Source organism: Pseudophryne corroboree, chromosome 3 (genome assembly GCF_028390025.1).
Source record: "Pseudophryne corroboree isolate aPseCor3 chromosome 3, aPseCor3.hap2, whole genome shotgun sequence".
Taxonomy (NCBI): domain Eukaryota; kingdom Metazoa; phylum Chordata; class Amphibia; order Anura; family Myobatrachidae; genus Pseudophryne; species Pseudophryne corroboree.
In genome coordinates, this window is record NC_086446.1 from 211,635,277 (window position 1) to 211,661,586 (window position 26,310).

General features: G+C 45.0%; 1 protein-coding gene across 1 annotated transcript in view; it reads left to right on the top strand.

The window, feature by feature from the left end:
* Window positions 1-26,310, top strand: part of LOC135055126 (microsomal triglyceride transfer protein-like) — a 294,511-nt gene that overhangs the window by 76,813 nt on the left and 191,388 nt on the right. Inside the window, exon 6 of the mRNA XM_063958806.1 lies at window positions 22,786-22,925. Coding sequence (XP_063814876.1) covers window positions 22,786-22,925 — 140 coding nt within the window. The remainder of the gene's footprint in view (window positions 1-22,785; window positions 22,926-26,310) is intronic.

A 26,310-nucleotide genomic window follows, 5' to 3' on the forward strand; every position in this document is an offset into this window, starting at 1 on the left:
TAGCGAGTGAACAACTCGGAATGAGGGCCATGGTTTTGCCCAACTGCTAAAAAATGTCCTGCTGCGATCAACTTGGAATTACCCCCTTGATCCGAAGCACCAACAGGCTCAAAAGCTTTGACCTTCTTCCCAAGATGCATAGCGCCGCCTCCTATATCACCCCGCCTCCATGCACAGGAGCTCAGTTTGTAGTTGGTGCTTGCAGTGCAAGCATGTAATAGGAAGAGCTGCTCACAGCAGCTCTAGAAAAAGCTATTTCTGAGGAAAAAAGACTACAAGGGCTGCAGCAGAGGCACAGATTGTGCTGGATGTCAGTAGACATTGCCTGCTGCAGCTCCAGCTCTCCCCAGCGGCGCTGTGCACTCCCGAGCCCTGGTTGCCGGGTACCTACAGCGGAGGCTCCGGTTTTCTTCACGTTAGACACACACGGCTGGGGCTCTCCAGGATCGCGTGGCCGCGCTTCGGGAGGTGGTAAGTGGGTCCCGCTTGTGGGACCCGGTCTTTATCGCGATCCGGCGCGGTCAGTGGGAGGCGGGCCGCGCGCGCTGGCGGTGGACACTGTGGCAGTACAGGCGATCCCACTAGATCACCAGGGCAAAGGCGCAGGTCAGGTTTTCTCTCTAAACCAATTCTTATATCGCCCACAGTACCCGGTGGTTTTGCCAGCAGGGGGATAAGGCTTAGACCTGAAGCCCCTCCCCCAGCCCCAGGGCGCCATTTCTAGCAAGTGTTCCCGCCCTGGAGCTGCATATCTGTCTTTTTCTCACTCCCTGTCAGTGTCTGCGGCGCCATTATACCTCAGCTCACTGTTCCTGGGACTGCTTGGGCAAATCCTCCTATGTAAAGTCGCCTGGTTGTCAGCGCTGTGCCTTTACATGACACTTAAGTATTCTACCTGCCTTTTTAGACAGTGACAGTTAAGAAAGAGTGCACTTAGTCAGGGTTTTATAGTACAATTACCCTGTGATATATATTCAGTTCTTACTGTGTACTGTTATATCTATTGTTATATAGCTGTGTAAGCTAGTCCAGTGCAGTATTATTGTCAGTAATAACCTCTGCATTGTGCAAACTGTGACTTTCTGTGTGTGCATTTGATAGCTGAGTGTTGTCCATTTCGTGTCTTTCACTCAACCTGCTATCCCTATATTCCATAACCTGAGGGGGCTTGGTCCGTCAGGTGTTATCTAATATAGGATTTTCACAAAGATATACTGCATACGCTAGTTCATAAACTAACTCCCCCTATGGAACCCCAATGCCGGTACAACCGTATGTGGTCCCTGCAGCTAACCCGCTTTATCGATTTATCTGCTCAGTTGAAGAAGTTGAACCAGTCCTTGACTAGTAAAAATTCTGACCAACGCTCGCCTAAGTCCTAGAGGTCCTCTAAGCGAGAGCTTATCTCCTCACAATCCACTGCTGTCACTGACACCTCGTCTGATGAAGACTTCACATTTACTGACCCCTCAGGTTCTGACTCCGATATGGCTGATGGGGAGGGTAGTTCACATGTGGATGTTCCTGATCTTTTGGAAGCTATTAAGTTAATTCTGCAGATTACGGATGAGCCCGAGCCATCCGTCCCTCCTAAGAAACCAGATAGGTTCAAGCGTCAGAAGGTGGTTAAGCAAGTTTTACCTCACTCTGACCACCTAGTGGATATACGACAGGAACCCTGGGAAAACCGGGTACGAAGTTTGTGCCTCAAAAGAAGATGCTGGCTCGCTATCCCCTCGCGCCAGAGCTGTCTAAAAATTGGGAAACGCCTCCTCCAGTAGACTCACATGTGGCTAGGATGGTGGTTTCCTCAGCTCTACCTGTCACTACCGTCACGTCTCTAATAGAGCCTACGGATAAACGTGTGGAGGGTTGTCTAAAAGTGATTTACACCCTCACGGGTGCTGCACAAAGGCCCACTATTGCAGCTACATGGGCTGCAGAGGCTATTGAAGCATGGGCCTTGGAGTTAGAAGCTGAAATCTCTTCTGACCATGCTAGACAATGCTTGTCATATATTGTCACAGCTTCTTGATATATTAAAGAGGCTGCTTCTGATGCTGGTATCCTAGCAGCCAAGGCCTCTATTACGTCAGTCCTGGCTCGCCGGATATTGTGGCTGAGATCCTGGTCTGTGGATCTGGACTCTAGAAAAACCCTGGAGGTACTCCCTTTCAAGGGAGATATTCCATTTGGGGAGGACTTAAATAAGATTATGGCTGACTTGGCTACTGCCAAAACTGCCTGTCTGCCTAATACCTCTCCTTCTGTGTCGAAAGCTAGAGGTACGTCCTTTCGCCCCTTTCGTCCTTCAGGTAAAGCAAAAGGTCAGGCGTACCATAAGCAGGTCTGCACTTCCAAACCTGGTAAGCTGAAGCCCAAAAGAGCCTGGGCTGCCCGTCAGCCAGCTGCCAAGACTGATAAGCCTACCGCATGACAGGGCGGGCCTCCCCCTGGGGGATCCCAGGGTGGGAGGCCGGCTTCTAGGGTATACCCAGGAATGGTTGAAGACCACTTGAGATGCCTGGGTACGGGAAGTCGTCACTCGAGGTTACGCCATAGCCTTCAAATACCGACCCCCTCATCGATTTTGCCAGACAGACGTCCCTTTGGACCAGACAAAGGCAAAAACTCTACACTCGGTGGTACAGACCCTCCTGGATACAGGAGTCGTAGTACAGGTGCCTCTTGCTCAGAGGGGCCGGGGGTACTATTCTCCACTGTTTCTAGTCCCGAAACCGAATGGGTTCTCCCGGCCCATTCTCAACCTCAAGGCATTGAACAGGTTTGTGAAGGTTTCCAAGTTCCGTATGGAAACCCTTCGCTCTATAGTTCTGGCCTTGGAACCTGGGGACTACATGGTCTCCCTGGATATACAGGACGCTTACATGCATATTCCTATAGCAGTGTCACATCAACAATACCTGAGGTTCACTATTGGCAACCTACATTACTAGTTTCGGGCATTACCTTTTGGTTTAACAACGGCTCCGCGAGTCTTCAACAAAATTATGGCGGTGTTGACGGTGGTACTCCGCTGTCAAGGGGTCAGGATACTGCCGTATCTGGACGACTTGTTAATCCTGGCAAATTCCCCAGATCTTCTCCTGCGTCATCTGGATATGACGGTCCGGTTTCTACAAGCCCACAGGTGGCTCATCAACTGGAAGAAATCCTCCCTGGTCCCTGCTCAGAGCATGGTGCACCTGGGAGCGTTGTTGGACACTCACAACCAGAGGTTGTTCTTGTCTCAGGATAAATTCCTGAAGATTCAGGACAGGATTTGTTGCTTCCTTTCTCGTCCGCAAGTGTCGATACATTCGGCAATGCAGGTGCTGGGCCTAATGGTATCAGCATTCGACATGGTGGAGTATGCTCAATTCCATTCTCGCCCCCTCCAGAGGCTGATTCTAGCCAAGAGGGACGGCCTGCCTCACCGGATCAGATCTCAAATGATCTTCTTGACTCCGGAGGTCCGTCTGTCGCTACACTGGTTGCTCCGGGACCAACAATTGTGCAGGGGTCGTCCCTTCTGGATATCCCACTGGGTCCTGTAGACGACAGATGCCAGTCTGAGAGGTTGGGGCATGGTGCTGGAGCAACACTCCCTTCAGGGTCGGTGGACCAAGGAGGAATCTCTCCTCTCGGTCAACATTCTGGAATTGCAGGCGGTCTTCAATGCGTTGAACCTGGCCCAGCATTTAATTCAGAACCGTCCTGTTCAAGTACAGTCTGACAACGCCACCACAGTGGCTTACATAAATCATCAAGGCGGCACTCTAAGCCGTTTGGAAATAAAGGAAGTCTCACGTATTCTACAGTGGGCGGAACGCCATCTACTGGCCATATCGGCAATATTCATTCCGAAAGACCTGAATTGGGAAGCAGACTTTCTCAGTCGTCAGGACGTGCATGCCGGCGAGTGGGGCCTCCATCCAGAAGTGTTTCAACTCATAGTGGAAAGGTGGGGCCTTCCAGACGTAGATCTGATGGTGTCTCGACACAATCACAAAGTTCCGGTCTTCGGAGCAAGGACAAGGGATCCTCAAGCAGCATTCGTGGATGCGCTGGCGGTACTGGGGAGGTTTCGGCTGCCGTACGTGTTCCCTCCGGTGTCACTCCTGCCCAGGGTAATTCGGAATTTCAAGCAAGAAAAAGGAATTCTGCTTCTCATAGCTCCAGCATGGCCCAGACGGCACTGGTTCTCAGCCCTGCAAGGCCTATCGTCAGAGCGTCCAATTTTACTTCCACAACGCCCAGACCTCCTCGTTCAGGGCCCCTGTGTCTACTAGAACCTAGCCCGGCTGTCTTTGACGGCGTGGCTCTTGAAGCTTCCATCTTAAGGGCTAAAGGTTTTCTGAGGCGGTCATTCAAACTATGTTGCGGGCCCGGAAACCGGCTTCGGCTTAGATTTACTATAGGGTCTGGCATTCTTACTTTGTTTGGTGCGCATCTAACAATTATGACGCTTCCACGTTTAGTTTAGCCAAGTTGTTGGCTTTTCTTCAGCAGGGCCTGGACTTAGGCCTGCGTCTGGCCTCCCTCAAGGTTCAAATATCTGCCTTGTCGGTCTGGTTTCAGAGAAAACTTGCGACCTTACCTGATGTGCATACCTTTACTCAGGGCATGTTGCGTATCCAACCTCCCTATGTCCTGCCTTTGGCTCCTTGGGACTTGTCGGTGGTTTTGGAGGCGTTACAAGAGTCTCCGTTTGAACCTCTTGGTTCAGCTGACCTTAAGTGGCTTTCCCTTAAGGTGGTGTTTCTGCTGGCTATTGCTTCAGCTAGAAGAGTGTCGGATTTGGGTGCCTTGTCCTGTAGTTCCCCATATCTGATATTTCACCGTGACCGGGCGGTTTTTAGGACTCGTCCCGGCTATCTACCTAAGGTGGTTTCTTCGTTCCACCTTAATCAGGAGATTGTAGTGCCGGAACTTGTTTCTCCTGATCTGTCTCCCAAAGAGCGGTCTTTGGATGTGGTACGGGCTCTCCGTATCTATGTGAAGAGAACTGCTCCTATTAGGAAATCTGATTCTCTTTTTGTTGTGTTTGGGTTTCTCAAACGGGGCTGGCCTGCTCACAAGCAAACTCTGGCCAGCTGGATTAGAATGGTGATTGTACATGCTTATGTGAAGGTTGGTGTCTCTGCTACTGATCACATTATGGCCCATTCTACTCGGTCTGTTGGACCTTCTTGGGCGGCCCAACGTGGTGCGACCCTTGAACAATTGTGCAAGGCGGCTACGTGGTTCTCTGTGAACACGTTCATAAGGTTCTATGACTTCGATACTGCCGCTTCCCAGGATGCTTCCTTTGGACGCAGGGTTCTTGTGCCCGCTACAGTGCATACCCTCCCATAAGGAACTGCTTTAGGACATCCCCTATGTCTATCCTTGTGGAGCCCAGTGTACCCCGCAGCAGAAAACGAGTTTTATGGTGAGAACTTACCTTTGTTAAAACTCTTTCTGCGAGCTACACTGGGCTTCACATCGCGCCCACCCTGATGCACTTAGCTTCTTTGGGTTGGTATGGCATTAGCCGCTGACAATTCTCCTGTCGGGAGAGTGTGGTGTTTGTGGCAACTGGCAGTTGTCGTCTCTTTTACTTGCTACCGCATTGGGCTGGTTAACAAAACTGAGCTCCTGTGCACGGAGGCGGGGTGATATAGGAGGCGGCGCTATGCATCTTGGGAAGAAGGTCAAAGCTTTTGAGCCTGTTGGTGCTTCGGATCAAGATCCTACTCTGCACCTCCTATGTCTATCCTTGTGGAGCCCAGTGTACCTCGCAGAAAGAGTTTTTACAAAGGTAAGTTCTTACCATAAAACTAGTTTTTTGCCATTGGGTGGTACGTAGGGGTCCTTTCATACTTTTTCCTTGGGGCCTGCAATATGTCTAGGTATGCACCTCGACCTATTCATTGTAGTGTGATATAAATGAACTGGAGGGCATTATAATGTTTTATAATATGAACCAGGGCACTGTAATGTGGTACAATATGAACAGGGAGCATTATATATCATAATGTGAATTGGGGATACTGTGCGGAATAATGTGTACTGGGAGCTCTGAAATGTGCCATAGGGTGAACTTAAGCACTACTGCGATTCATAATAGAATCTAGGGCACTACTATGGGGCATAATATTAAATAAGACACTACTATGGTTCAGAAAATTAACTACGGTACTATTACAGTTCATAAAATTAACAACTGCTGCAGAGAGGTGTCTCTCTAGAAACATTGCGACCGTATAATCTGACTATTATGTAGTAATATTTTTCACTCGGTGTGCATTAGGGAACCATTGTTTTTTCCTACACAGAATTACCCCTCCCTTTTAGCACCTGAGTGACATCACTATCTGATTGAGCAGCTCACCATTTTTTGTATTGTATTGAGAGGCATGGAAGGGTCAGCATTAGGAGGGATTGCTGACTCTAGACTGCCATAGGAGAAGCTAGGGGTATCTCCAGGTAAGCTGGCTCTCAGATGCTGTAGGAGCCATTACCATGTGGCCTTACACTGGGAATTCAACCCAGACATATTTGTAATTATTTATGGGGTGGGTGTGGGGTGTGGTGGCCCCTGTGTCGGTGTGGCTGGGCTGCTTCAGGTCGGCACACCCTAACACTTTATTAACACTTATGATTTTCCATATCACTTTGTATATATTTTTGTATTATTTTAATCACACCACTTACATAGCACTTCTCTGCTTCCTATTAACCCTTATTAATTTTCACCTATGTGCTGACCTGGGGTGGCTGACCTGTGCCGACATGATGGGGTCCTGCACCCCGGACCCATACCTAGTATTAGGGACCCCCAGTGACGGAGAGGCCTTGTCGATCGGCCTGGGGGCTTAACCCTATATCTGCAGATATACGCAACCAAGATCTCCGTATAATCTGACTATTATGTAGTAATATTTTTCACTCGGTGTGCATTAGGGAACCATTGTTTTTTCCTACATAAAATTAACAACTGCTGCAGAGAGGTGTCTCTCTAGAAACATTGGGACAGGGGCCCCTTCAAAATGTTGCTATAGGGCCCATAAAGTTCTGGCTATGCCCCTGGTTGCGAGGTATGCAAAACCAGCTTCCTTGATTACAGACTCTATTGCAGCTGAGCTGCACACACACTGAGAGCTTGATTACAGGCTGACTGCAGCTGAAAAACCTTCACAATACTGACAGCTTTACTGGTGACTAGCAACTCAGACAGGATGCAGTTAAGTTCCCATCAATTGGGATCCCGGTGGTCGAAATACCAACGCCGGAATCCCGACAGCCTGGTATTCCTACTAGGGTGGTGGTCCACACCACCACCCGAGGGGGAATATAATAGTGTGGCAAGCAAAGCTCACCGCCGAGCCCGCGAGGGGACACGCTGCACTCGATGTTGGGATTTTGACTGTCGGGTTTCTGGCATCGGTATCATACTGAACCCACTCAGACATCCTGGCAGCAGACTGTAACAGTTGCCAGATAATAATTACAGATGCTCCACACTTAAAGGCCCTACACACTGGCCGATTTTTTGAAAGATATGAACGATCTCGTTCATAAATGAACGAGAACTCGTTCATATCTTTCAGTGTGGAGACTCCAGCGATGAACGATGCGCGGCCCCGCGCTCGTTCATCGCTGGTCTCCTGTCGGCTGTGCATGCAGGCCAATATGGACGATCTCGTCCATATTTGCCTGCACTTCAATGCAGCCGCGTGACGGGGGGAGTGAAGAAACTTCACTCCCCCCGTCACTGCCCCCCCGCCGCCGGGTCGCTCGTCGGCCGTATCCGCCGTCGGGCAGCTCGGTGGCGGGTCGGCCAGTGAGTAGGGCCCTTTAGCGACTGAGTTCCATTCCTACAACTAGGTTGTTAAAAGATTAGTCATACTTAAGACAGGTAATAGTTTTTTTTTATTCTGAGTAAAGAAAAGGTCTAAAGGAAACTCCAACTTGTTAACTTTGTTAATAAGCCAAACATACTGTACAGTATTACAGAAGATAAATGTATAATCAGCAAAACAATTATAAAAATGATGTACCAGCTGGCAAGAGAGCTGGTTGTAAATCCGAGTGGTCACTTAACAGGTATGTTGTTAAGTGAGGAGCATCTGTATTAAAGGGGCACATTGTTTGAATGTAGGGGTTCCCTTCTTTCAAATAGGTGCATCTTTGACTGTAAGTTCTAGGATGGACTAGGTCATGCAATTTATGTGCCCTTCCTTATCCATCGGTTCTACAGGTATTTCAGCAGTGCAAGTCAGTATTGCCTAGTAATCTTCCTATAATAAGCACTATATGTCTATATCATTAAAAAAAAGAGGTGACTCTCCCCCTTCAAATGAGGATACCCTGAAGCCTTTGGGTGATAGGATGCAGCAGATAGAAATTTTTGAATGATGTCTCCCCTATTTCCTGATCTGTAAAACCTTATGCTGCATTACCTAGAAGTGGCAGAGGCAGAGCTTATTGACATCATCATGTTTCCTGGTATGGTGAAGTCATCAAGCCCCACTTGCTCTCAGGTTCCAGCAACAGCTAATATAGGGGTAAATGTATGAAGCAGTGATACAAGTGGAGAAGAGAGCCATGGCAACCAATTAGCATTGAAATAACATTTATAATTTGCATACTATAAAATAATACAGAGCAGCTGATAGGTTGCCATGGCCAACTTCTCCACTGGCTCACTTCTCCACTCTTATCACTGCTTCCTACATTTACCCCACAGTGAGTTAGTTTTTGTTAAGTTTCTCCCTTCCAATTTGCTCAGGATTAGTCCCACTCATCCTCAACAGCAAAGGGGTTAAATCCAATAATGTGCTATGAACCTAGAAAAATGCACCATAAAAACAACATATTGTAAATGAAAAATTTGATTTTATTATATAGGTTATTTTTATTATTGAAATGTAATTTTCAGATTTTTTACACTTTGGGCAGAATTCAATTAGCCCATAGTGTACACCATGAATAATTACTGATTACATTGTTTATTAATTGGTAAGGGTGGACTTTTTCTCGGGATCCGGTCTGAAGATCGACAGTGTCTAGGTCGACAATGTTTAGGTCGACCACTATAGGTCGACAGTCACTAGGTCGACATGGATGGAAGGTCGACAGGGTTTCTAGGTCGACATGTGCTAGGTCTAAAGGTCGACATGAGTTTTTCACATTTTTTTTCTTTTTTTTTAATTTTTTCATACTTAACGATCCACGTGGACTACGATTGGAACGGTAAAGTGTGCCGAGCGAAGCGGTAGCGGAGCGAAGGCACCATGCCCGAAGCATGGTGAGCGAAGCGAGCCATGCGAGGGGACGCGGTGCACTAATTTGGGATCCCGGTCACTCTACGAAGAAAACGACACAAAAAAATTAAAAATCCTCATGTCGACCTTTAGACCGGTCGACCTAGCACATGTCGACCTAGAAACCCTGTCGACCTTCCATCCATGTCGACCTAGTGACTGTCGACCTATAGTGGTCGACCTAAACATTGTCGACCTAGACACTGTCGATTTGATGAACCACACCCCTTTTTCTCACAGCTTCGGGATATGTGAAGAAAAGTCAGCAATAATAAGGCACTATGGGGGATTTATTGCATGGGGAAAACCATTGATTTTACGTGGAATCAGTGGGTAAGTGCACATTAACCCCTGATGTATCTTGCAGGGAAAAGGCTATTTTATTGAATAGCTTTCTCTGCGCAGTGCGGTAATTAGCCATCAGGCCATTGAGTAAACCTTTTAAACAATATCAAAACTAAGGCTTCTCTGAACACGTATTAACAAGTAAAATGTTAGTTTTTGCTAATTTTACATAGACATGTATACATTATATATTATAAAGTGAAAAAAGAGACAAATTCAAATACTGTCTCTATAATAAAAAGCAAAAAACTAATTATTACAAAATCACTACAAATTCCGATTCCAGCTCCATAATATGATATAGTGACAATTCTGTTTAGATGGTGGCAGCAGGGAACTGTAGAAGTATACAGCATTTTTAACTAAATCACAGCTGTGCTAAAATATTGCCAGATAGAAAGTAGCAGCAATGTAACAACTTGATCTAACTTGTTGTGACAAGCTGAACTTTCTCTGTGATGCATCCATATGTGCTTTTACGTATCAGAGCATGGAAATGTTTCATAAGATCCAGTTCCAACTACAGTATATGCAATCAAGCTTTTACTGCAGTAATAGAAATGTTATATTTATTCAATTAACACTTTGGAGCAGGTGTAAATTTAGCAGACTTGCTTTTGCCGATGAGGATATTTTCTATTTTTGACTGTTTTTAATATTCTCTTTAATGTTGTGAATAAATTTGGATATATTATTCTTATGTATGTCTTTGACTGTTTTTTTATGATAATGTCGATATTATCTTAAACCATAAAGCTATACCTTAAAACACACTTTTACCATGGAGCCGCTGCGGCCGCTAGACTTAATACACACGCTACGTACTTTGTACGCTATTTGCGCACAGAATCCCGTACCGTGTACGGACTTAGCGTACAAACGCTGCGCTGGGGGTACAAAGTACACACAGCGCGCACACACTCTTGATATACTTTAAACCTTATTAGTAATGCAATGCAATGATATTATTACACTCTAAACCTTATGCAGCAAAGCACTGCAATGATGTTACACCTTAAACCTTATGCAGCGCTGACGGTACAAAGTACCCGCAGCGCATACACAACTTATCAATACACTTTTAAACCTTATACAGTTAGGTAATGTAATACGCTTTAAACCCTGGCAGGGAAAAGAGGACACAACACCGATTTGTAGTTAAACACTGGGCTCCGACCCCTCAGCATATATATCTGGAAGGGGATAACAATACAATTTATATACTACAATACAACAGAGTAAATGGCTACAGTCAATGTACATACGTGAGAATATTCACTTGCGCAACCTGGTCCAGTCCTCCCCTAATCAGGTAGATAGCGTTAAGAGTCTTCTGACCGGCCAGGCAGCAACAGGCTTTTTATACACTACTTCCAAAAGCAATACAATGGATACTGTAATCCCTTTGTCCATTGGACACAGAGATGCATCTTTACATTACAGGAGAGGTCATAGGTTGATTTGAAAAGGTGGGCGATGTCTTTCTCAACTGCTCTTGCGGGTGGTCTCCTCTGGATTCCCGCCGCATACATAATATACAGTAAATACAGTTTATATCTATATTCTACTTCTGCACATAACTATACGCAGGAACATGCAATCTTCCTCTAACCAACACCAGAATGTTACCCTTAAAATACCCTACTGCTGGATACTAGACATCACCTTATAACCTTAGTCTGTCCCTTCCTATCTTGCAAAGGTGAATCCCTTAGTCCTGGAATCATTTAAACTGTTGATACTTGCTGATGTGGTGCAGGGGGGCTATGTGTACAATGTGCACTATTTGGATTAAATATGTAATGTTTTGATAACCCTCTATGCGCTCACAAACTCCGCCGTAAATACCCATACCACGCGCAGTACCGCGGGAGCGACCATACGCAAATTGCGGATATGTGCACGCACAGCGGAACAAGTGCACGCGCAGCGGGCATGTGTGTGTTGTTAGTACGTGGTGTATGTACTGGAATATTTATCGACTTTGACAGTCCACCCTTTGGCAGTCAACAATAACTGCCACTATCTAAACATTAAACAGAAAAATATACAATACAATATCTACAGATGATGGATGGTAGGAGGAGAGGTGTAGGCGGGAAATGTATGAGCTAGTGGGATAGTAAAAGCATGTATGTATGAATCCATGTCTGAGGGGCATGTATCATCATGCCGTATATGTTCTAGATAAGCTTTGAGGTATTGCAAAGTATACATTAAATCCTTCTTATCCCATATTAAGGGTCTGTAAGTGGGCCAACAAACACTACCGAGCTCTTTTCGGCTTCTTGTTCCAACAAATGGGGTGCACATTTAGTTGATGATACATGGAGGGGGAACATATCTGAGTGCTAGTATATGTGGATATCACCTGTCGACTATGTGTGTCACTAACTGAAGGTTGTAGAGATGAAGATAAGACACATATCTAAAATACATTCACATAACATTTTCGTAATCATTCTTGGGTGTAGTCGATGTCTTTTCCAGATCGGTGTATCTGGGCAAAGGGGGAGACAAAGGAAAAATGGGTGAAAGAAACGTGCCATGGAATTCATTTGCAATCCTTATCATAACATTGTCTCTATGGATGGGTCGTAAATTAAATCTGCTGCTGTAAGAATGCCCCCGCTCCTTAAACTCATCAATTTTGTGCCGTGCTTGCGCCGCATCAGAATTCGAACACACCTAAATATCAAACCAAAAATTATGACGACTCCCAGGATACAAAGGAGAAACTTTCCTACACTCATAATAACGTTTTGAGCCAACTCTCCTAAACCTGAGAACCAATTTTGTGGGTTCAACCATGAGACCCAGCCGGTCAGTTCATTACTCACAGCAGTCAGGGTAAGGTTGTGTCTCCTTCGGAACTCCCACTTCAACTGCAAGATATCGTCCATCTTTTGATCGATGATCTCGGTTGGGTCATCAGTGCTGTTTGTAATATACGTCCAGCACTTCACACCATATTGAGTTGCCAAAGTGACACAGTACCCACCCATCACGGCTGTGATATAATTAAGGACCATCCTGTGCTGGATCAGTTCTGTCTTGTAAGCTTGCAACTCCCTACCCGTATACCTGAAGGTGTCGTCATACATCTCAGTGATATTATCTATCAAGTTCGCTAGCGCATGGATATACCTATAATTTATAATTCCTCTGGCAGTACGGGTGATGTCTAATGCGAGAAGGAATTGAATCCCGGTGGATTCGTGGATCAAATCAGAGGCTACGTGCTCTGTCCTATCTATGAGGTGTCTCTTGACGATATGTTCATAGTGAGTATGAGTATAAGGAGCCTGAGTACTGCGGTGAACATCTTTCATTTTATCATGGGTTATGGTCATGACCTCTGGCAACACTCTTCCAACATAACACAATCCCTCTGAGTTTGGGGCAAGCCACTCATACGCCTTCCTCCCACATATGAAATAGGCATCATCAGGGAGAACATATGGGACAGAATATCACATTACCATATTACAAACTTTCCAAGTGAAAAACCCAATCCCTAGTTCTCTCATCTGTTCAGTACAAGTATCAAGCTGTATGATATGAGCACAGTACCCTGGTGATACTTCTCCAACCCACGGTCTTGCTTCCTTGAGTATACCTATACCGAAAATACCTTCCACTGTTGGCTATTTGGCGTATAATTTCAGAGTCTATGGGTATCCTATCAGCTCTGTGCGAAAATGCCATGGTTTGATTATTCCATGTCACCTCCCAATTTCCTGGTTTTCGGGATTTGGAAATGTTGAAACACACTAAGGATCTATCTACATGATACTGGTGGAACTTCAAACTAGGGGGCCTAGAAATATTAAATTTCTTGTCCACCGGTCTTACACCCCGTAATTCGAGCACCTCATCTATTGCTAAAGGGTACGGTACTAATCCTGACTTGCTCTGACCTTGAGGTACTTGTGAACACACCCAGCATTCTGTCTGGTTTAAGACCTTACCCACTAGTGAGTGGTAATCACTCAATGGATGACGGTCCATGTTGATATTAAGGCTGGACTGACATCTCTGGATGCACCCATCCTCAACTATGTTCTCACAATTTTTACAAATGCAATTTTCCTTAGCCAATAACACTTCACAGTGCCTCCTAGTTCCCTGACTACCAGATAATTTTCTGATACTCCCCTTTGCTCGAGTGATGTGTTGCTCTTGGAATTCTACAAATCTATCCTCGCCATCAGAACCCATTCCAGATCCTTTCTCGACCTCTCTGGGACTCTCACCGAAACAGACTGTTCTGGTCAACAACAGGGTAAACAGGAAAACCCGGAACGCAGTCTCTTGGGGTAAGTCCATCTTGTTAAGGGAAGAGAAAGGAAACCAGAAGGGGGGGGGGGGGGAAGGGAAGGAGAGAAGGAGGGTAGGGGGAGATGGAGAAAATAATAAAAAGAAAAACTGGTGCGACAACCACCTCTGGTCTTGTTGTTCTCCGCGCTCAGGTGCCGTCTCAACAGTACTGCCTCTCAGCCTTCCCGGAACAGACACTCCAGTGATACGATGTTTTCTACACTCTGCTCTGTGTCACGGGTTCTCTCTGGGTCAGCGACCTTCTTACAGTGGGACGAGTGGACCCAAGTCTTTCTTTCGGCAACCTTTAATGCTGTCGTGCTGGTTAGTAAGACTTGGTACGGTCCTTCCCACCTGTCAATGAGGCAACCTGAGCGTAGAAAATTTTGAATCATTACATAATCCCCAGGTTCATTGTCATGACAATTACTGTTCGGTAGGTCAGGAATCACCAGCTTTTGATTTCTGTTTTGATACCTCAGCTGCTGGCTCATCTTAACCAAATATTTTACAGTCACTTCGTTATTGCATTTCAAATCATCCTGGGGGTCTATCATTACATGGGGTTGTCGACCAAAAAGAAACTCAAAGGGTGATAGGTTAAGTGGGGACATGGGAGTGGTTCTGATGCTGTACAATACTAGTGGCAAAGCTTCTGGCCACAACAATCCAGTTTCAGCCATCACTTTGCTCAACTTGTTCTTAATAGTGCTGTTTACTCTCTCCACCTTCGCACTCGCCTGTGGGCGGTACGGAGTATGCAGCTTGCTATTAATTCCCATCAGTTTGCACATAACCTGAAAGACGTCACCTGTAAAATGGGTACCCCTATCGCTTTCAATTATTCTAGGGATACCATATCTGCACACAAATTCCTGCACAATTTTCTTTGCAGTGAACGTAGCAGTATTTGTGGCAGCAGGGAACGTTTCTACCCAATTGGAAAACACATCAATACAGACTAACACATATTTTAAATTCCTGCATGGTGGTAACTGTATGAAATCAATCTGTATTACCTGAAAAGGGCCGTCTGTCGGCGGGATATGGGATGGTTCTGTTGGTATTGACTTTCCAATATTCTTCCTCAATCAAATAAGACATGTCATTGCTCTCTTACCCGCATGAGAAGAGAATCCTGGCGCACACCAGTAGGCTCTCACCAGCTTACACATACCCTCTTTACCCAGATGAGTCAGACCATGTGCCGCCTCAGCTAAGCTTGGAAGATATGCTCTGGGGGCCACTGGCTTACCGTGCCCATCTGTCCAGAGTCCTGAGGACTCCTGGCCATACCCCTTTGACCTCCAGACTGCCTTTTCCTGTGGAGAACACAAATTTTGCATTTCACTTAATTTTTGTGTGTTGATGGTGTTGAATATCATCAGTGATGTGATATCTGTTTGTATGGGGGTGCTGGCTGCTGATTTAGCAGCTTCGTCTGCCCGGCTGTTACCAAGTGACACTGGGTCTTGACTGTAAGTGTGGGCTTTGCACTTGATAACAGCCACTCTGTCTGGTTCTTGTATCACTGTTAGAAGCCTTTTTATATGGGATGCATGCGCTACAGGTGTGCCAGCTGCCGTCATTAAATTTCTGAGGCGCCATAGGGCCCCGAAATCATGCACTACTCCAAAGGCATACCTAGAATCTGTATATATATTGGCTGACTTTCCCTTGGCCAATTCACACGCTCTGGTTAGGGCGACCAGCTCAGCAACTTGTGCTGAGTGCGGTGGGCCCAGGGGCTCAGCTTCTATGATACCTCTGTCATCTACGACTGCGTATCCAGTACACAGGTCTCCCGAGTCCGTTTGTCTGTGGCAACTACCGTCAGTGTAAAAGGTAAAATCTACGCCTTCCAGTGGGTTGTCACTAATGTCAGGTCTTGCAGTGAAAGTCTGGTTCAGATATTCCATACAATCATGTGTGTCAGTATCTGTACTAAATCCTCCTTCACCATCATTCTCATCCTCCACCCTTTGTGCCTGTCCAGGCTCACCTGGCAGATAAGTTGCAGGATTTAGTGCGCTGCATCTCTTTATGGTGATGTTTACAGGGGCCATTAGTGCTAATTCCCACCTTGTAAATCGTGCAGATGAGACATGTCTGGTTTGGGCAGAGTTCAGTAAGGCTGACACTGCATGAGGTGTATGGATGGTCAGGTTGTGTCCTAACACTACGTCTTCGCTTTTACTTACTAGCAAGGCTATCGCTGCAACACTTCGCAAGCATGTGGGGAGAGACCGCGCTACGGTGTCCAACTGTGTACTGTAGTAAGCTACCGGCCTGCTGGCATCACCATGTCTCTGGGTTAGGACACCTGCCGCACACCCAGCACTTTCCGTACCGTACAATTCAAAGGGTTTCCCATAATCTGGCATGCCTAATGCAGGTGCCTGTGATAGGCACTGTTTAAGTCTCTCAAATGCCAGTTCGGACTCATCTGTGTGAGAGATCCGATCTGGTTTGTTCGAGGAGACCATTTCTTACAAAGGTAAAGCCAGTATGGAGAACCCTGGGATCCAGTTTCGGCAGTACCCACACATTCCAAGAAAAGTGTGGATTTGTTGCTGGGTTTGTGGCAGAGTCATGTCGCGAATGGCTTGTATTCTATCAGCGGTGAGGTGTCTCAGTCCTTGTGTCAAGCAATGTCCCAAATATTTTACCTTGGTCTGGCACAACTGCAACTTATCCTTTGAAACCTTGTGTCCCGTATTAGAAAGGTGAAACAGAAGCTGTTTCGTGTCCTTCAAGGACAATTCGAGTGAATCAGAACACAGCAGTAAGTCATCTACGTACTGTATTAATACTGATCCGCTCTCAGGTTGAAAGGATTGTAAACAGTCATGCAAAGCCTGGGAGAAAATACTTTGGCTGTCAATGAAACCATGGGGTAGGCGAGTCCAGGTGTACTGTACTCCCCTGTATGTAAATGCAAACAAGTATTGGCTGTCAGGGTGCAGAGGGACAGAAAAGAAAGCAGAACAGAGGTCAATGACAGTGAAAAATTTTGCAGTAGGGGGAATTTGCATGAGGATGACAGCTGGATTTGGCACTACAGGGAATTGGCTCTCAACTATCTTGTTTATCCCCCTTAGATCCTGCACTAGTCTGTAACCCCTCCCCCCACTCTTTTTCACAGGGAAGATGGGACTATTGGCAGTGCTGGACGTCCTAACTAGGATGCCCTGTTGTAGCAAGCGCTCTATGACTGGGTACACTCCTAATTCCACCTCTGGCTTCAGAGGATACTGAGGGATTTTTGGAGCTATCCTACCATCTTTTACTTGCACTACTACTGGAGCTACATTCGCCATCAATCCAGTGTCTTGTCCATCTTCGGTCCAGAGGGATTCCGGTATCTGGGAGATCATTGCCTCTACCTTGGATGGACACTTGTCTATAACAGCAGAGTGTGACATTAACCTTTGTGGGGTGTCTAACATATCCTGCACTTCCTGAACGTGATTCTCGGGTATATCCAAGAAGACACCCTCAGGAGTACAATATGACACACCTCATTTTACAAAATAAATCTCTCCCAAGTAGATTAGTCGGAGCCGATGCAGCCAGCAAAAAGGAATGCTTGGTCTGCAAAGGCCCTATCGTAATCTCCGCTGGTCTACTTAAGGGATAGTGTTGCACTATTCCTGTTACTCCCATTGCTGAAATTGTTTTTCCCGTGGTTTTCATACCTACCATTGAATTTAACACTGACCTGGCAGCCCCTGTATCTACAAGAAAAGGTAGTGATCTACCAGCTACATCAACTGTGACCTTGGGTTCACTACCAAGGCTAGCAATCAACTTCACTGGCTGCAGACTACAGGTGTGGCCCAACCCCTATTGTATATTGTGACCCTCCCGCAGCACGCTGGCAGCTACAATATGTGAGGGGGATAACTGAGAATTTTCGGAGGCCTGCCAGTCACTCCTAGGTGGATACCTCCTTGTATCCCTTTAATGTGGCTCATACTTTTTTTCTATGTGATCCCTGATCCCAATTACGTGTATCATAATGTGGTTCATATCCTGGTCTAGGGGTCGGTATTCCTTATGTGTGTCCTTATACCTACAATTCCGTGCAAAATGTCCTTCCTTCTTACAGTTATAGCATACCACTACACGTAACTTACCGCCAGGGGTCTGGGGTTTTGGCTGATGCGGCTTCGTTGTGAGAGCATTTATACTTACTGTCATCAGCTTATCCCCCTGAGACTCCCTGTGCTTAATGACGTTCCAATCGTGCTCAATAGTGGACTCTCTTAATGCAGCCACCGAGATACCTCTCCAGTTAGGTAGAGTGGTTTGTACCCTTGTTCTCAATGTTTCTTTTAACCCATCCATTAATACTGACACAGCTACCTCCCTGTGATGTACACTGTCCTTAATGTCCTCGACCCCAGTGTATCTAGCCATTTCCAGCAGTGCTCGGTGGAAATATTCAGATGCCGTTTCACCTTCTTTTTGTCTTATGGAAAAGATTTTATTCCATTTGACAACAGTAGGGAAATATATTCCTAATTGCAGATTGATTTGTCGTACATTCTCCTGAGTGTACTCATCAGTGAGAGGTACTTCTGCGTCTAATTTACAATCAGTAATGAATTTCGCGGGGTCAATATTGGAAGGTAAACATACTCGTAGCACTGTTCGCCAATCTTTGTTTGTGGGTTCGTTGGCGTTACCTAATTCTTTAATAAACCTCTGGCATGCGACTAGATCCTTTCAGGGATCGGGAAATTCAGACATAATTGTCCTCAATTCGGTCCGGGTCCAGGGACAATGCATAGCAATGTTCCTGATGGGAGTGATTCCCTGAGCGTCAGTCTTCCCATTGGGGACTGCGATCACCCTGACAGGATTTAATTCAATTACATCATTTTGAGTTGACTCCACAATCTGAGGTGCTATTGTCTCTGCATAATGTATGGTACCGTACTTACCTGTGGACACGACCTCACCTATCCCCCCGCTAGGGGCCTTTACTACTGATCTTACTGGTTGGGCCGTGCCCACCTGAGTGTTCTGAATGGTGGCTGCTAGAGAGAGTGCCGATATCGTGCTGGGCTCATCTTCTTGCTCGCAGTCCTGTGGAAAGTTTAAAATAGGATACAACTTGCACGGGTTAGCATTAGTACATTTATCAACTATACTCTTATCAGATACCAGTATGCCATTGTCTGTAGCCACTTTCTCCCCTACAATATACGGTGGTGGTGGTGTGGTTGCCATCATTTTCCTGCTAGGTTTGGAACCTGCTGTGTGAGCTAGTTCCCTCTGCATATCGCCCTCTTGCTGCCATAAATTTAAACAGTTTGTGTGTCTGACCCTTTGCTTTCGGGATTTTATCAGACATATCCTAACCCTTAAATTCTGCAATACCTCTGGTTCAAAACTGCCTACCTTAGGGAATGGTTCCCTATCTTCCGCAGTCATACGTTCCCATTCATTGCACAAAATTTCTGCGTGTGGTCCATGCTTCTCACACATTATGAACCTCGCTGACCCTTTGAGTCGCGGTATGTCAACCTGAACCCTGGTTGCACGTCCCTTACTTGAGCAACTGGCCCCCATATTTTGCAGGTATTGCCGTCCCGGCTAATCCTACAAAAAAACAAAATACTCAATATAAGGCAACGGTGAAAGTTCTCCGAGTGCTTTCACCCACTCACCGCCCACGTTGGCCAATACTACCATACACTGTATAGCGAAGGCAATGTACCCAACCTAGGGCCCTGTGTAACCTATATTTACTGGAAGTTTCTGGGAATAACTTACCCTTCCCAGTAAATATAAGTTGTTGGAGATTTCCTGAGAGAGAGAGACCAGCGAAACTCCCTAAACCTTTATTATACACAAATCACGCTTGCGTATGCAATAACCAGCGCTAATGATACCGCGATTTTACGCAAAGCTCGTAAAAAGGGTATCACGTTGCGTTAAATATTGCACCCACGAACGCGCGGTCCAATCGCACAGCGTATAGGTACTTGTTACTTATCCGCCGTACGACCAATGGAATCGGTTTTTCAGGCTGTGAAACCTCAGCCGGAGCGAATCAATCAAAAACTAAATGGGTATCTTCGCTAACCCCCTGGGCTGCGGTACTCTAAAACCTCGCTGACCTTTGGTCTGCGGTACTCTAAACCTTTGCTGACCTTCTGGCCTGCGGTACTATGCTACCTTGCTCCTTTGTACTTCAATTTATATTAACGTGAGCCAGCTAATTCTCACGCCACCAAGTCTCCACTCACCTGGTGTACCACCTCTACGGGATCCCGAATTCCCTGGGTCCACAAAACCTTTATTTTGTTTGCACACTCACGTTCGTTCACTCAAATACACTTTGGTTTTTTTCTGTACAGAAAATTAACTTTCATTCAGATAAACAGCCTTCGTACCAGAGGTAATACAATAAAAAAGGTTTTATTTAAACTAAATCTTGGAAACTGAGCAATTTGTGCTATTGTCGCGTGGCTACCGTCCCGCGCCTAAACTAAACAATGCTATTGTGTAATTTGTACTTAGCAGCCGTACCCTTACGCACGTTGCGTAAACACGCGACCGTGCGTATGTCTTTACGTTGCGTACGCAGTCCCTTACTTTGTCCGAGACACGTGTACAAAGACCGTACGTCCGCAGTAGTACAAATCCCACGCTTCTATAAATGTAAGCGATATTACCTATAATCGTTTACTTAACATAACACAGTATCTTTCTATATAAACCTGTTTAACTAGGCCAGACTGTATTTGTGTTTTACGTTTACTTCCTTAATATTTAGTCTATGTTTTAACTAAATAGCAACAAATTTCTCAGCACAGGTCAAAATGAAGCTAATAATCAATACTTATGGCAACAATGCGAGCAGGTATACAAAGTACAGGTGTATGCTTGTCTTGTGTGCGCATTTGGCGCCAAACAGAAATTCAGACTTTTTTAAAATAGCTTTGCGTATTTACCTTACGGATCCCACCAGCATCCCTACAAACCATACAGAGCAGACGCCATCTTATCAGCAATGAGATAGGGTTTACCAGTGTATTCTACGGCCAGGAAAAGGTTCACGTAGGATACCTGTCCGCCCTTTGCTGATAGATAAAGTCTGCTTTAACCTGTTAGGTTGCGGGTATGTGGAAAAACCGGACGATGCCCCCAATTGATAATGTCGATATTATCTTAAACCATAAAGCTATACCTTAAAACACACTTTTACCATGGAGCCGCTGCGGCCGCTAGACTTAATACACATGCTACGTACTTTGTACGCTATTTGCGCACAGAATCCCGTACCGTGTACAGACTTAGCGTACAAACGCCGCGCTGGGGGTACAAAGTACACACAGCGCGCACACACTCTTGATATACTTTAAACCTTATTAGTAATGCAATGCAATGATATTATTACACTCTAAACCTTATGCAGCAAAGCACTGCAATGATGTTACACCTTAAACCTTATGCAGCGCTGACGGTACAAAGTACCCGCATCGCGTACACAACTTATCAATACACTTTTAAATCTTATACAGTTAGGTAATGTAATACGCTTTAAACCCTAGCAGGGAAAAGAGGACACAACACCGATTTGTAGTTAAACACTGGGCTCCGACCCCTCAGCGTATATATCTGGAAGGGGATAACAATACAATTTATATACTACAATACAACAGAGTAAATGGCTACAGTCAATGTACATACGTGAGAATATTCGCTTGCGCAACCTGGTCCAGTCCTCCGCTAATCAGGTAGATAGCGTTAAGAGTCTTCTGACCAGCCAGGCAGCAACAGGCTTTTTATACACTACTTCCAAAAGCAATGCAATGGATACTGTAATCCCTTTGTCCATTGGACACAGAGATGCATCTTTACATTACAGGAGAGGTCATAGGTTGATTTGAAAAGGTGGGCGATGTCTTTCTCAACTGCTCTTGTGGGTGGTCTCCTCTGGATTCCCGCCGCATACATAATATACAGTAAATACAGTTTATATCTATATTCTACTTCTGCACATAACTATATGCAGGAACATGCGATCTTCCTCTAACCAACACCGGAATGTTACCCTTATAATACCCTACAGCTGGATACTAGACATCACCTTATAACCTTAGTCTGTCCCTTCCTATCATGCAAAGGTGAATCCCTTAGTCCTGGAATCATTTAAACTGTTGATACTTGCTGATGTGGTGCAGGGGGGCTATGTGTACAATGTGCACTATTTGGATTAAATATGTAATGTTTTGATAACCCTCTATGCGCTCACAAACTCCGCAGTAAATACCCATACCACGTGCAGGACCGCGGGAGTGACCATATGCAAATTGCGGATATGTGCACGCACAGCGGAACAAGTACACGCGCAGCGGGCATTTGTGTGTTGTTAGTACGTGGTGTATGTACTGGAATATTTTTCGACTTTGACAAATATAATATGTGCTCCTAGTAGTGAATGTTCTCCTTTCTCTTTGTCCCATTTTCTATTGGTTGAATCCAGAATATACCAAGTGGAGATGCTCTTTATGAATTAAATCTCAGGTCATTTTAATATTGCGCCTGGTTTTCTTCTTTTAGTTATTGTACTAATAAACCCACAATGTAGTATAAATTGGGATTCATGCTAGTTTTGTCCAGCCCTCACAGATGGACTGTGCTATGATTCAATGGGATCGGTATGATATACCACCGCCCGGGATGCCGAACGTCAGTATCTTGACATTGGCATCCCGAGCAGTAGAATGCCGGCAGGGGAACATGTGCAACGAAGCCCCCATTATTTTAAATTACTTTTCTTTCTTTTAAGGTGTTGGGTGTTTCCTGGAATTCCAGCAGCAGAGGATATATGTCTCTTAATGGAACCACATTCAAAAAAGCTCTCTTAGAAGAAAACCATAACTTGTCGGCAAGACTGAGATCTGTCCTTGGGGTTCACATCACTTCTAGGTACTGAATGACTCGAAGCCTAGCAATATTTTGTTTTTTTTGCAATATCCATTCGTTAATTTAAGTAAACAGTCAGTTGAAGCGTTAATCCAATGAAAGGGGCATTCTGCTTTTTTTGGTGGAAAGTACTGGTTTGTTATGAGATGCTTTGTAATTACTGGGTGCCTTGGTTTTGTTTCTTCAGAAAGCTGTTAGTGACACAATTCTTTAGATATTCTGCAGTGTCACTTTCCAAATGCATTCCACAATCTCCCACTCTGTGGAACATTGGGGCAAGTGTGAGAGTCTGGGAGAGCAGTAGAGGAACCTAGTAATGATCCTGAATATTAATGTAAACATTGGTCTTTTTATACACTGGATACTGTATGAAATACAGTATTAATATTTAACACACTATAGATTTTCTGTAGTATTGGCTGTAACCAACATATTTAAATGATAAATACAACCACAAACATACAGTAATAGAATCAGTACTGCATTTTCTAAGCACACATTCTCCCACCACATGGTAATAATGCTCCTGTCTCTTCTTCCTGGTAGCTACTGTCAGGTCCAGTGCATTGATTGAGGACTCAGATCCACACATACAGCAAACTTAGGAAAGAAAGCTTCTACCACTGGGCATGAGCAGTATCTCTGCTCTGTCCCTTAAACTGCATGTTGTGGTGGCAGTAATCACATTATATACCATTGCTAATTAGGGCCACTTGCCAAGAGGAGGGGGTTTCCAGGCAATCAGAAACCCCCCTGAGTTGCCTATGTCATGGACTACAATAGAAAAAACAGTAACATAGCACATTATGTAATGAGCATGGAGATTTTGGAAATGTTGGCGTATAGCAACAGCTGCAGGCTAAGTGTTCCTTGAATGTCTTTACTGGGGGGGCAGTAGGTGGTATAATTGGCATAGCCCAGAACACCACTACCTCCCTTGTTCTGTTTCTCCAGTTGTAAGAAGCTGTAACTGTCAGAAGTGCCCAGTCTTGCATGGACATGTGTGTATGATTTCTGTGAATATGCAAAGCAATGACATAGTGTAGTACTCGCTTTGCATCAGCTTCAATGTATTATGTGTCTGCCACCCCATTACACACTGAGCTGTAATCCTTTGGCAGCCATTATTAATGGTCTAAAGAGAGGTTTTGAAAAGGAGATAATGATCTGCAGGTACATAAATAAGAACAGTGAGCAACAATACATAGCTAAGAATCAGATGTAAATTTAAAAGGTACGTAACTTGTTTAAAGAAACATCTTTACTGGTTATCTATTATTTATGTAAAGTGGTAGAAATTACAATATTGTTTCTGGTAATGGAATGTAAATACTGTAAGGGCCGGGTCCACATCAGAGTATTGTGTTCCCAGCAGATCAGAATTGTGACTGGACCCTGAATCATGTTGTGCATACACATTGCATGATGCAGGGGAAGATGGCCCAATTTGTTATGCTGCATGCAGCATAATGGCGTCATACACAATATCTTCTGGTTAGCCGTACAGAATGGCCACTCGGAAGATATTGCATGTGATCCAAGGGAGCCTACCCACTGCCCAATATGCATGTCCGATCTGGCCTGAAATGACATATAGTGCCAATCTCGGCCTGGTGTTGCCAGGCCTAATTCACACTGTCTCTACAATTGTCATTATCATCAGATCATTTTCACTTCAGTATTATGAGTAATACCCATAAGTACTGTAATAATCATAATAATGTTTATTTATGTAGCACTTTTCTCCAAAAGGATTAAAGCGTTTTACAATTGTAGACAAGATTGTAGAGAAGAAACTATGGAGCAAATGCATTATCAGGAGACATGCCAAAAATCTTATATCATGAAGAATTAAGTATTCCCGATATGTACTACTTAGGATTCTGCCTTATTATTAGTGGGCGTGATTAAGAAATGTACGTAAACTAGAGATACCCCCTTGAACTTCACGATTCAAGCCGGGAACTGAGTCCGGCTCGCGACTTCCCACCAGATTAGATCCCAGAATGAGGCAAAATGTCATCATCCCGCTGTCAGATTCTCGCGGGTTTTAGATTTCAAATGAAGAGTCGCACATCGCCACCATTTTCACTCCGGACTTGGAGAGTGAGGGAGACAGACTTCTGTCTCTCTGTGGGTGGTGGTGTTGGGTGGGGTCAGTGTGTGCTGTTAGGGGTGCTATCCTGTCACTGTGCTGTTAGAGGTGCTGCAGCTGTAAATGGGTGTTGCTGTCCTGTCACTGTGCTGTACAGGGGCCCTGTCTTGTATGCTGTAAAAATACAGGGGTGCTGTTGTTAAAATAAAGGTACACTGGCCCTGTCTTGTACACTGTAAAAATACAGGGGTGCTGTGAAAATAAAGGTACACTGGCCCTGTCCTGTATGTTGTAAAATTACAGGGGTGTTGTTAAAATACAGGAGTGCTGGCCTTGTCCTATATGTTGTAAAAATACAGGGGTGCTTTTGTTAAAATAAAGGTACACTGGCCCTTTCCTGCATGATGTAAAAATACAGGGGTGCTGGTGTTAAAATAAAGGGACACCGGCCCTGCCTTGTATGCTGTAAAATTACAGGGGTGTTGTTAAAATACTGGGGTGCTGGCCCTGTCCTCTATGCTGTAAATATACAGGTGTGCTGTGAAAATACTGGGTTGCTGGCCCTGTCCTGTATGCAGTAAAAATACAGGGGTGCTGTTTTTTAAAATAAAGGTACACTGGCCCTGTCTTGTATGCTGTAAAATGATAGGGGTGGTGTTAAAATACTGGGGAGCTGGCCCTGTCCTTTATGCAGTCAAAATACAGGAGTGCTGTTGTTAAAATAAAGGTACACTGGCCCTGTCTTTTATGCTGTAAAATGACAGGGGTGGTGTTAAAATACAGGGGTGCTGGCCCTGTCCTTTATGCTGTAAAAATACAGGGGTGTTGGTACTCTGGCCCTGTTTTGTATGCTGTAAAAATACAGGGGTGCTGTGAAAATAAAGGTACACTTGCCCTGTCCTGTATGCTGTAAAATTACAGGGGTGTTGTTAAAATACAGGAGTGATGACCCTGTTTTGAATGCTGTAAAAATACAGGGGTGCTGTTGTTAATATAAGGTACACCGGCCCTGTCCTGTATGCTGTAAATAATACTAATACTAATAATAATAATATAATAAATGGGTGCTGTCCTGTGAAATGGAGAACAAAATTTTGGAAGAAAGAATAGTGAAAGATCAGGAACCACTTCCAGTTCCCAGTACTAGTGCTGAAGCTGCTGCTACCACCAGTCATGACATTGACAATGCAATTCCATCAAGGTCGTCTGCTAAGGCCGATGCCCAATGTCATAGAGGGCATGTGAAATCCAAGAAGCAAAAATTAATAATCAGGAAAAAAAAATAATTGTCTG